Raw genomic sequence first — 12,100 nt, 5'->3', positions numbered from 1 at the left:
TCGAGCAAAGCTGAAAGGTTTCCTGAGAAAAATTGGGAAACTCTGAATTACCATTGCTGATTTCTCTAATCGTGAAACAGCAACAGGAAATGGGTTTTAAAAATTCAATAGTTGTTATTTCTCCGCACTTTTAAAACAAACAAATGCCCCCCCCTCCAATTTTTTCCTTGTTTCTGTTTGAAAGGCTGACGTCATTCCTTCCACGTGCTGACGCTTACTAAACAGGAAAAAAGATGAAACATTACACAAATGAGGACGTTTCGCAGAAGTTGGATTTTTTTATTACAGAAGAAACGTGTTCATGTGTCAGAATGATCCATGGCTCTTATTATGAACATCAGCACCTGTTTACACTTTCCTTTTCCTAAAAAAAAGAGGAGGGGGGAAAAAGGCAGAAATGATGCAAGCAGCAGAGCTGAACAGCGGACTCTTACCCTCCTCCTCTTCCTCCTCTTCCTCCCTCGGTACACTTCGTTGATCAAAGCTCCGGTCGGGGGTGATATTTCTTGCTGAATTACTGAAGGGCCCCTCCCTCATGACAGCCTGGTCGCCCCGGCTGAGGGGTCGCTCCGTCCGGCGCGCACAGCCGCCTTCCCCCCGGCATCCCTCCGTTTCTCCCTCTTTCGCATTTAAAGGCCTTTCCTCTTTCTAGAGAATCACATGCTGGATGCGGGATTGAGCTTTACTCCACATGCTGGAATCCGCTCCTTCCAGTTTCCCCCGCGCTGCTGTGGGGTCGCTGTGTCTCCAAACTGAAGCTGGAGAAGAGAAACAAACGTGTCGTGTTTAGAAAGAATGATTGCATCTTCTTCACTACCTCGTTCATGAGCTCGGATTCATTATCCGGCAGTGGACCACTTCACTGATCCAAACTTCATCAACTCTCACTGGCTGAGCATCCATTCACTGAACTGGACCTGCGTTGATAAAAAAAAAAATAAGAAGAAAAAAACATCAACACGAGCCAATGTAAACGTTAAAGAGAGGGCCCTTCAAACTCGTTTTTTTCTGTTTAAATCCTTTCTTTCATACATCTGCCACTGTCACGCGCAAATGATACATTTCCCCAAAAAGAAAGAAAATGGGATTCCTGCTTCTGTAGTTTGAACCCAGAGGCAGACGCACAATTCTGATTTACAGCTGCTATATCCGCGTCAGAATAAAAATACTCTGCAAGTACAGGATTACAGGGGAGAGGTTAAAGCTGCTTCTGAGCATCTGATGGTGCCTGGAGGGGTGCTGAGATAGTTTAATAGTTTAAGCTTATAGTCCATATTCTGATTTCTTTCTGTTGGTGAATTAATCTCCGGCTGGACGCCCCCCCCCTCCCTCCCCCATTTTGCTCTCCCTCTCTGGTTTATTGCAAAGCAGGCAGAGCTTATCCTCGCTGACACACTATCAACACATCTTCTACTCATAGAAATAACATCAACTTTTGTTGTAAAAAGAGGACTTTGTTCGGCATTGGAGGGTATTTGTGCTGCAGAAGAGCCTATGACTGAATATTGATTCAGTTTATATGCAATAAGTAAATACAAAGTTGTAGTCAAAGCAGCAGCAGGCGGAAAGCCGACAGCTACTTGGAATAAACAAAAACAAAAAACAACAACGAAAAAAAGAACCGAGTAGGCCACAGGGCGCACGCGCACGTGTGTGCCTTATCTCTTTCTTTTCTGAAAGTCAGTGACACAAGAGCTCACGGGGTGTTGTAGGGGTGCCCCCACTTGCCAGGAGGGGGCAGCTGAACGGGTGGGATTTTTGCATGAAAATGAGCTCATGCGCAAAAGGCCGGCGGCAGGAGGATGCGCGCGTGTCACTTGTCTGCCTGTGACCGAGAAAAGTGCACAAATACAAGCTTTAAATCAAGGCGCCAAAAGCATAATTTTGAACATGACGTCGTTTTTCTGGCATAATAATAATTAATAAACACGAAATAAACTGACTAAAATAACTGGAGCATTAAAACGTAAACATATATTTTTGAAACAAGAAAATGTCTGACATACCGCTGACTTTGTGCCCGTTTATGATGAAAACACAAACTGTCTCTGAGTCTGACTCAAGTCCGGGGAGCGCAGTTTAGCCTGCTTGTTCTTGCTGGACTCCACGTGGACCGGACGTCTGTGTCTGATGGGCCCGAGCTCCTGACCAGCTGAGCTGTCAACTTTCGAGCCTGCCCATCTCTCCTTACTTCCTCTTCACACACCAAAAAGAAAGCTGCGCCACCGGTGCGGACGGCGCCGCGCGGAGGATCTCCAGGCGCGTCATCTGCATTTCAGACGCGCTGCTTCCCCCCGTGGAGCCAAATATTTAGTTGATGGCATGACACGTCCCACTTCCAACTACATTCAGGGCTTGATGCTGTTTGTCCACAATTCAAGCGTCCTGTTCTTCTCTGATAATAGCAAGCAAAGCCGCGCAGCCGCGCGTCCTTTCCAAAGGAACAGCAAGATTACGCGAATAAAAATGAAGCCCCCATAATATTCCCCCCGCATTCGCCTCTACCTGGTCAGATTCTTCTTCTTGTCCCCTTCTTGCTGAAAAGCCTTTTTTCGGCAGCGTTCGTGCGTCTCTCTCCGCGCTCGAAGCCCTCACTGCAGCTCCAAACCCATTCAGTAACAGATGACAGTTTGCAGGAAAATTCTTGACAATTGGTGTCTTGAGTGTGTGGCATAAATAGCACGCGGAACCCTCGCTGGGTTATGATGGGGCGGCTTGATGGTTTATTACATGGCGGGGCGCTGATTGGTCAGGGTGCGACCTGACGTCAGGAGGACAGGAATAAGGCTGGGTTGGAGCTTTAGGAGCAAGACCAGAGACCCGGCGCATCCCCGCACCCGCACTGGACACCGAGGGTCAACTTACCCTCCACGCGCGACCGGAGCGACCAGTTTGTCCCAGCATCGAAGATCCCGGAGCATCCATCAGAGAGAGGGAGAGAGAGACGTTCTTTGGTTTCTTCTCCTGAGTGTGTGGTTGTATTTTCGGTGGGTCTTTGGACAGTGGATATGGATACGTTGCCATGCTAAAACAAACTGCATCCTTTACAGATGCGCGTTCTGCCTGGTGACAGATCTGATCTGACAGCCTCTCATTAGACGTATCTTCCATCTCTGACGGACAGACAGCGCTCTTGCTTGACCGATGCGTCACTTCCAAGAGCGCAAGGACAACCTAAGTGGCTCTGCTCTTTTCCAGTGAGCCGAATTTTCCCTCGGACCCATTCAAGGACTGCTTCTGTACTCCCGCAGCCCCTTTGGGATCTTCACCTGAAAGGACGCCCACCTGTTCTGTTAGTGACCCCCGTTTCTGTTCAATTCTTTTCGGATGGAGCGCTTTACGCATGCAAGGAAAAATCCGCGCTGACGTTTCATCGACTGACTTCTCCACGCACATTGACCCGGGAGCTGCAGGCGGATCGTGGAGGGAGACGGCAGACACCCCGTCAATGCTAACCCCGTGCTTTTGATTCTGCTTGTGCGTGCGCTTTATTCATTCATTGGGGGCGGTTGTTGCCCAGCCGAACCATGGTCCACTGCGCCGGCTGTGAGAGGCCTATCCTGGACCGCTTTCTGCTGAACGTGCTGGACAGAGCCTGGCACGTCAAGTGCGTGCAGTGCTGCGAGTGCAAATGTAATCTGACAGAGAAGTGTTTTTCTCGGGAGGGGAGACTGTACTGCAAAAACGACTTTTTTAGGTAAGCAGCGAGAAGGAGGCACAGAAGACTGTTTGTGTTTGTAACGTGGTTGTTCTTCCATGCAGGTTTGTTGGAAAAGCTCCCGGACGCGCTCAGAAACCTTTATTTTAGGAGCAGAAATAAATACAAGACACGATATTAAAGTAGAGTGAAGGCTTATTACGCACAACTTCAAATGCAGCAAATTCCAGCTGCTGTAGAGTTAGCAGAAAATACGTTTAGTTTCATTTTTCAATTCACAACATGTCAAAGATTTAAAAAGTAGGCCTATTTTGGGACAGTGAAAGCAGCAACAATCACAAGAAAAAAGAACTGTTCGTTTTCCAGGAATAAACCAGCAACAGTGAACATTTGACAGAGGTCCTCTGTCTGCTGCTTGATTTAACCTTTTCATTTTAGTCCAAAACGACCCTAAACGCGCAAAGCAGGACATTGATGATGTCGCTTCTTCATCTGCTGTTTAAGAAGAACAAAAGACGAGCTGGGACATTTAACCCGTGCGTTCTCCTGTTGACCAAGTAATAGGGGGCGGTTTGTTAGGAAAAGGAGAAAATGACACTTCGGTGTGTTTTCTTTTCAACAGCGAGAGGAGGGCGCACAGATCAAACCCGGCCGCAGGAGCCGCAGCCCCGCCTGTTTGCTCAGTCCCCTCTCAGAGGGACGTGATAAGTGGATTTGAATAGTAAACGAGCTAAACAGATCAAGTCCGCAGACAAAACAATCACAGACGGGCAGTCAGTCGGCAGCGCACGCCGCTCAATCCACATAGAACGCGGGTGTCAGAGGTGGGGAGGATTTATCAGCGTCAACCTGCTCTGTGAAGCTCAGGAGGGTGAGACTTTAGGATGGATGCAAAGATTTGAGGGAAAGAGGCTGCGCTGCAGCGCAGGCAGGCCCAACTAAGAGAAAGCTTTGTTTTTAAAGGGAGAGAAAGGGAACTACAAAACAAAGGATCAAAATACAAACATTTCAAATTTAAACCTCATCATTATTATTATTATTATTATTATTATTATTATTATTATTATTATTATTATTAATAATAATAATAATAATAATAATAATAATAATAATAGTAGTAGTAGTATGATTTTATTGAGATTGTTGCAATGTCGAAGGACAGCAGATAGATTAGGATATTTGTTATAAACTACATGGAATTAAATTTTCAGAAGTAAGTTAAAATGTTTTTTAATGTTCATTTCATACAAATGTTCTTTATCTGAAGGTTTTTCTCTGTACTTTAAAATGACCCGATAAATAACTAGATAAAAAATAAAAATGCACAAACATTATATATAAATATATATATATATATATATATATATATATATATATATATATATATATATATATATATATATATATATATATATATATTGAGGCCAGTGACCTCTGGCATCAGCATTTTCTAAAGCGTCCATGTATTACGGCGCTCCGCTTTCGCGGCATCAGCAGAGCTGCAGGCTGCTGATCTTATCATTAATTAAACTCTTCAAAATGGTCGCGACTTTCTGACAGCGCCTCGTTTCCTTCCTGTAGGCGGTTCGGCACCAAGTGCGGCGGCTGCTCGCAGGGCATCTCTCCCAACGACCTGGTCCGGAGGGCCCGCAGCAAGGTGTTCCACCTCAACTGCTTCACCTGCATGATGTGCAACAAGCAGCTGTCCACCGGCGAGGAGCTCTACATCATAGACGAGAACAAATTCGTTTGCAAAGAAGACTACCTAAGTAATTCCAGTGTGAAAGATACTAACCTCCTCTCGGGTAAGGCGTTATGACTATCTTGTCGTATTTAAAATATATATATATATATATATAATTTCAATTTTAAATAATCTTTGGATAATGTGAACATTTTTGGATTAAACAACCGATGAGGTTTTTTGTTTCTTTTGCTGAAAACCCGTTTTTTTTGGTTTCACAAACCGGGGGATGTGAAACAAAACGTTTAAACCACACAAAGCAAAGAACTGGAAGCTTTTTACTTTTTCTAAAGCTAAAATATATGATTTTAAATTTTTTACTTTATGTATTCATTTAACATGTTTTCATCATTAGCCTAATTTATTTATTTGACAGTGTTCTGTTTTTCGCCTGTTGAAAAGTGGCCCCAAATGAATGAAGCTCAGTCCTAAATGTGATGAATGTGACGTAAAGTAAAGCTGGGGGTTTGTTCGCGCAGTGACAGCGTGCAGTGATCCGAGTTTATCCCCGGACTCTCAAGACCCGCTCCAAGACGACGTGGTCTTAAAAGACACGGAGATAGCAGCCCTGTCCGACAAGGAGACGGTGAACAACGAGAACGACGACCAGAACCTGGGAGGGAAGAGGCGCGGGCCCAGAACCACCATCAAGGCGAAGCAGCTGGAGACGCTGAAGGCTGCGTTTGCTGCCACCCCTAAACCAACCAGACACATCCGGGAGCAACTGGCTCAGGAAACCGGGCTCAACATGAGGGTCATCCAGGTGAGCATATCCAGCTCTGGCTATAGTTGCTGTAAGTCTGTCTGACGCGCTGAAGCAAGACATATTCAAATTGGCACCAACAAAAAAAAAAAAAAACGTGTTTGGAGATGCAGTTGCGCAAAGGTTTCAGCACCTGTCTTACTGTGGTCCAGTGAGTTTCCTCACATGTGTCTGGAACGGTCCACACACCGGCATCACAAATCTGGGACCCCTGCAGGTTTCGTAGAGGTGGGCTCGCGCCCTGTCTGCTTTATAGGGTGTTACGCGCCCATTAAAAGGTGTGATGTCACATATTCTGTTTTATGAAGACACACATCCCTGCCAAGATGCCAGGCTGCGCCGATCGGGCACGTCTCAACCCATCAGCGAGGCTCCACCCCCCGCAGTCCTTCCACCCGTGCATCCTCCCACACCACCCCCTTCAGCCCTCACTCATCTTAAAAGCTGGCCCCCCTCCCCTCCACGTAGCGCGGTCACATTGAATTCATTAAAGCAAAGATTGGCCTATGGTTGAGCTTCATTTGGAAATGGGTAATTTATATGGGTATTCTTGATTCTTGGCGCAATCAACATGGATAAGTCGCCAACTGGCTGAGCCAGCTGCAGAGAGCGCCGAGGGTCCTGGCACGGCGCGCCAATCACGTTTAGCCATTCTATGACTTCTGCCAGCCAACTGGAAACACAAGACTCTTCCTTAAAGGCTCCTACGTTATCTATTATTATTATTATTATTATTATTAGTATTAGTATTAGTATTAGTATTAGTATTATTATATACTTTGTTGTTGTTGTTATTATATATTTACCTTTGATATATTTCAAACTACAAAAATCGGCCTATCTATTTAAGATCTAAACATAAAAAATGTGTATTATATATAATTGAAAAGGCAATCTAAAATTGTATTTTATTTTATTCGATAAAAATCATGTTGTTAAATGTTTTCTATATTAAAAAAATCCAAATGTGTTGAACATTAGGATGATGATCAAAGGTAAGAGGGCATGACATTCCAGTTCATTGGAGAGTAAGTGAGATCGCCGAGGTAAGGAAGTGGGATAACTGCTGTTAGGGGACCGTGGGTGAGGGGGAGAGGGTGGGGGTCGTAATTAAATGAGGCCGTTCTACAGATTAGGAAATGATAACCGCAGGAGCCCGGTAATACACTGGTAACAACCCTCCTATTAAGTATTCATTTGAGATTTTAAGGCTTCACAGCTATGGCCGTCACTCGGGCTAAATGGAGGGCAAAAAGATCATTAGATAGGTTAGGTGTCACTCTGATTCGTGTAGCCATAATTGCGCACAACGCTCTCCGCCACCAAGCACCGTCGCGCGCCACAGAAGGCGCAGAGCGCGCGCGCGGTGCAAATAGTTTAACCATGGGATAGAAAATATGTTTAGACTTAAAAGCGCATGTGAATGCAATGTTATTATTTATACATTTTAAAGCAGAAGAGGCCTCTGCTTATGCTCGAAATGACGGCTGCGTTTTTCTTTGGCACTTCCAGGTCTGGTTCCAGAATAGACGGTCGAAAGAGAGACGCATGAAGCAGCTGAGCGCGTTAGGCGCACGGAGGCATGCATTCTTCCGGAGCCCGAGGCGGATGAGAACGCTGGTGGACCGGCTGGAGCCCGGAGAACTCATTCCCAACGGACCTTTCTCTTACTACGGAGGTAAAGACGGTTCCATTTGCCCTACAAAGACGAAGACATTTGGACATTTTCATTTGGAAAATTATATTTCTTCTTCAAATGCGGCTGTTGGTCGCGGTTTCAGTATTAAATGTTGAGCTTAAAGAGTCTCTAAAAATCTGTAAAACAAAGATTTTTTTTGTATCTCATTTAATATTTTTTTCCAATAATTTGGAGCCTCAAAACACACACACACACACACAAACATTCCATCATATACTGTTCTGCTCTGCAATAATAATGAACACATTTCCTTGTGGAAATGTCTTTTTAATTTATTTTACCTATGGTAAAAATAAAGAAATTTACAAAAGATCAAACTAATCATATACATATCGTTTTGACTTTTGGCTTTAAGCTCTTAAGTACATTTTTTAAAAGAAAATTCAGAGGAAAGATTTTTTCTCCTTGCAGTGCCAGTCACATGGCCTGAGCAACTCTGCTGTTAAAATGCTATAAAATATAAGTTCATTACATGTGCGATCTGTGTCTCTTCTGCTGAAGCAAAATGACGCACAATTTTGTGCTGAAACAAAAAAAGAAGTTTGTCTCAGTAGGTAGAACTGCTGATGAAAAAGCTCCATTTTAATTAATTTTGTGACCACGTTGTTCTCCCCACCCAATTGCAGTTTTGATTTAAGTGTAACATGCTCTGTGACTAATGTAGCGCAGCTAGGGTCTCTTTTCCTTTTCTCTCTTTCCATCTTTTTATAATACTAATCAAGCTATGTATTATATATTCCATGACTCTTTTGACATCCCTGGAATTATCCCTTCACAACAAGCCTTGTAAATTAGAACTGACGCCGATCTCCTCTTTTCTTCTTGGATCAACAGATTATCAGAGTGAGTACTACGGCCCTGGAGGGAACTATGACTTTTTCCCTCAAGGACCTCCATCATCGCAGGCACAAACCCCAGTTGATCTCCCCTTCGTGCCCTCTTCAGGCCCCACGGGCACTCCCCTTGGAGGCATGGACCACCCGCTGCCAGGCCACCATCCCTCCAGTGAGGTGCAGCGCTTCTCCGATATCATATCCCACCACCCAGGGGACTCTCCCAGCCCAGAACCTGGCATTCCAGGGCCGTTGCACAGCATCTCATCTGAGGTGTTCGGTCCCAGCCCACCCTTTACCTCACTGTCATTAAACAGCAACGGATACAACCATCTGTCTCACCAGCCCACGGAGATGAACGAGGGCACTGTGTGGTAGCTTTCTGGACGACATGGCTCTAACAGGCAGAGATTCAGATCTGGAGGATAACAAGGTTTGGTGGTGGTTGGGGGCAGGGGTCAAGACAGGACACAAGGAAACTGTTGGGGGAACAACATAAATATTTGTCATTTTTATAACTATATTTATTTATTTATCCTTATCATTTCGAATTTTCTTCATTTATTGATTCTTTTTTATGAGAAGATTTATCCAGCATAACAATTATGCTCACTGTTGGCAGTATTGTGTATGGGTGTTTCCGTTGCTTCTTTCAGTTGCTCGCCCACAGAACATCAAAAACTGGACTTACAAACAGAACACCCCCAGCACCAGAAAAAAAAAAAGCAAAAATGAAACAGGGCAAAACTGCGAAAATGCCTCTAATTCCCTTTCCTGTCTTATTGAACAGCCTCACTCTGCTGCTGGTTCCTGTCAGTGGCCATCCATAGCAGTTGAAACAAACATTAGAAGGTGTGCTGGGAAAAAAAGTTCCTGAAAACTTGTACTATGTGTGCCAAACGTGGCACCGTCATTTGGTACTGTCAAAGACTTCAATAGCTTTACAGAGATGATAAAGGGGCCAAGGCATTTTCGTTTTTGTTTTTTTTGTGCTGACTCTAGGAAAACTGACATCAATTCAGACTGTCAGCGGTACTAGATATGTTTGTGTTTATTGAGAAGATCTTCAGACCTCTTTGCCTTTTAAGGCTCTGCCATATTGACACTCAACCTTTTTCACCATATTTTTCTGAAGGCCAGAGGAAATTACAGTTATGATCTCCATGTGGACTGCTTGTTTTGGTTTCAGTGGTCCCACCAAACCTGCAGAAGATTGCCTTCAAAAGGCAAGCCAACTGAAACCCTTGACGGATTGCAAGCCCTTTATTAAAAAAATGGAAATGAACTTGAAATGCTGAAAAGAACTCTACCTTCTAAAAATCCTCTACTGGGGTTCTGAATGAGACTGATAACAGTCAACTGTTTACGTAATCTATTTAATTCAGGAGTCCAAAAGTCTTGACTAATATGTTTTAGAACCTCTTTGTCCACATAAAAATGTTCCAAGCAACCAACCAAACTTTTGTATCAATTTCACTTATATTGTATGGAGATAAAAACATATTTGCTGGGTTGTGATTCACTGTGCTAGTTTGTACGAGATGTTGTTTACAGAAAAGGTAAAAAATAAAAAAATAAAAAAACCCAAGTAAAGTAGACATTTTGCCAAAATTGAAAAAGAGAGCACAAATACTGTGAAAGTGCTTTGCACTAATAACGCAGTGCGTGTTGAAACAAACAGATGTGTTAAAGAAGCAATTGATTTGTGATTCTTTTTCAGCCTAATGATGATGCATTCATAAAATTGTTCATATGCTTAGGTTTTATTTTTGTGTCTTCAAAGAAGAAAATCCAAACCTATTAAAAATGATGGTCAAACATGTTTTCTTAAATATCCAGCCCTCATGGTATGTCTTTTATTGTTCCAATAAACCTGAGCTTATGTGACCTCCAGTGCATATTAGACCATTCACTGTATAAATTCAACATGTTGACAGATGTGTTTCTAATAAATCTAGAAAACAGAAAAGTATTTTTAACTATTTTCTTTGAAACGGCTGTATTGTTACAGTTAAGTGGAAAAACTCCGTGCAGCTTCACATCACTGCACCTTTTGGACCATTGTCACTTCTTTTATCAGTGTGCATGGCTGACGTTCCCTTCACACACAATGCACAATAGTTGGCCTCTGTTGACACAATAACGAGTTAACATTTGGTAGAGTTCATGAAAAGAAGTCAAAAAAAGAGAGAAACAGAAACAGCGCTTGGTGGAAGGTGACATAAAGACAAAAATATGCAAAATTGAGACAGAAGGAGAGCGCAATATTTCAAAGAGTTGCAAAGAGATGCTGCACAGCTCGGCTTTGCCTTGGGAGTTATGAGAGCTCATCCCTTACTGTCAACCTGACTGCTCTCCGTTCCCTGCCGCTGCATTGGACCAGTTTCTGAACATTTCATCCTCAAGTAGAAGAGGAGTAGGAGGCTGATGGTGATTTTTACGTTCCTGCACGCTTTAGAAGCAGCCAGTGAAGCTGCTTTTTGCAGTAGGCCCAGCAGAGAGTTATTCATTCCAACTCTTCATGCAGCTGCAAAGCTTGACATTCTTCCACTTACGCTCAGTAAGTATTAGCAGAGTATCTGTGGAGGACAATGATGAACTGACCATGACTGCAGCTCCGTGCTTGTTATGCTTCTTAGTCCTCTATAGAATCACTACTTCTTACAGTCTTTTATTGTTGGGAAGCAGTCCTGTTGCTGGGGGGAATTCTTTAAACTTATTTTGGTTGATGCAACATTAATAATGGTACACACTTTCAAACACTGAAGTGTGATCTTTTGCAGAAAAGAAAAAAAAACTCCCACACAATGTGGAGCCAGATAGGCACTGGGATTGTGGCCTAAATCTGAGGGAACCTTTATCTTCCTAATGCTGCACATGCGGTTAGGCCCACATGCAATCCCAGTTTTTCTCCCAGGCCTCCAAACTGTAATCCTCCATGAATTAATCATGGCCCTGAGAGTTAACCAAGCTTGGGGAGGTGGAGTGGAAGGTGGCGATGAAGGGTGGATGGAAGGATATAGGTCTCTGTCGAGCCCAAAGGCTTATTCCACCTCCCCACCCCCAACCCCCTCTCATGGTAACACCATGAACCAGCAACTGACCGCTCCCTGTGGGGCCACGGCTCTTTAAATTCAAATCTTGTATTGATCGCTCATCAGCTGTTGGTGCAAACTGAGCTTGTAGGCTCACACTGGAAAAATCAAACAAGCCGTAACAGCGTTGAATGGGTTTTAAATGACATTTTAAATCTCTGAGTCTGAACATTTGGATAGCCCACACACCCAGTGGGAAGCAAAATAAGACCACTGTATGAGCATGTGTGTGAGGGTGGATTGGTACAAAATGGCTTACTTTAGGGTACAACTAAGGCCAAAATATTGAGCCAATGGGCCCAGCAGGC

The 12,100-nt window shown here is 43.8% G+C and overlaps 1 protein-coding gene and 1 long non-coding RNA gene across 2 annotated transcripts; one reads left to right on the top strand and one right to left on the bottom strand.

Annotated features, from left to right (window-relative positions):
* Positions 1-254: 254 nt before the first annotated feature.
* On the bottom strand, positions 255-2,646 carry LOC111948458 (uncharacterized). Its single transcript, XR_002874477.2, has 2 exons — positions 2,506-2,646; positions 255-758 (listed from the first exon to the last, which is right to left on the bottom strand). It is a non-coding gene; the product is annotated as an uncharacterized LOC111948458 (long non-coding RNA).
* Positions 2,647-2,809: 163 nt separating this feature from the next.
* lhx1a (LIM homeobox 1a) lies at positions 2,810-10,666 on the top strand. Its single transcript, XM_023961718.2, has 5 exons — positions 2,810-3,697; positions 5,240-5,463; positions 5,882-6,165; positions 7,678-7,843; positions 8,699-10,666. Exons 1-5 carry the CDS (start codon positions 3,528-3,530, stop codon positions 9,073-9,075), a joined length of 1,221 nt encoding a protein of 406 aa, XP_023817486.1. The 5' UTR covers positions 2,810-3,527; the 3' UTR covers positions 9,076-10,666.
* The last annotated feature ends 1,434 nt before the right edge of the window (positions 10,667-12,100 follow it).

Source organism: Oryzias latipes, chromosome 13 (assembly GCF_053564925.1).
Source record: "Oryzias latipes strain Hd-rR chromosome 13, Olatipes_Hd-rR_3.1".
Taxonomy (NCBI): domain Eukaryota; kingdom Metazoa; phylum Chordata; class Actinopteri; order Beloniformes; family Adrianichthyidae; genus Oryzias; species Oryzias latipes.
Note: the sequence above shows the minus strand (reverse complement) of the source record. Positions and strands in the feature narration are given on the sequence as shown.

What these genes read in the sequence shown, in the direction of transcription:
- lhx1a (XM_023961718.2), top strand. Translation starts at nt 3,528, where the DNA reads ATGGTCCACTGCGCCGGCTGTGAGAGGCCTATCCTGGACCGCTTTCTG. An exon ending in AGATACTAACCTCCTCTCGG is followed by an intron (nt 5,464 to 5,881) that starts GTAAGGCGTTAT and finishes TTGTTCGCGCAG; the next exon opens with TGACAGCGTGCAGTGATCCG. An exon ending in TCAACATGAGGGTCATCCAG is followed by an intron (nt 6,166 to 7,677) that starts GTGAGCATATCC and finishes TGGCACTTCCAG; the next exon opens with GTCTGGTTCCAGAATAGACG.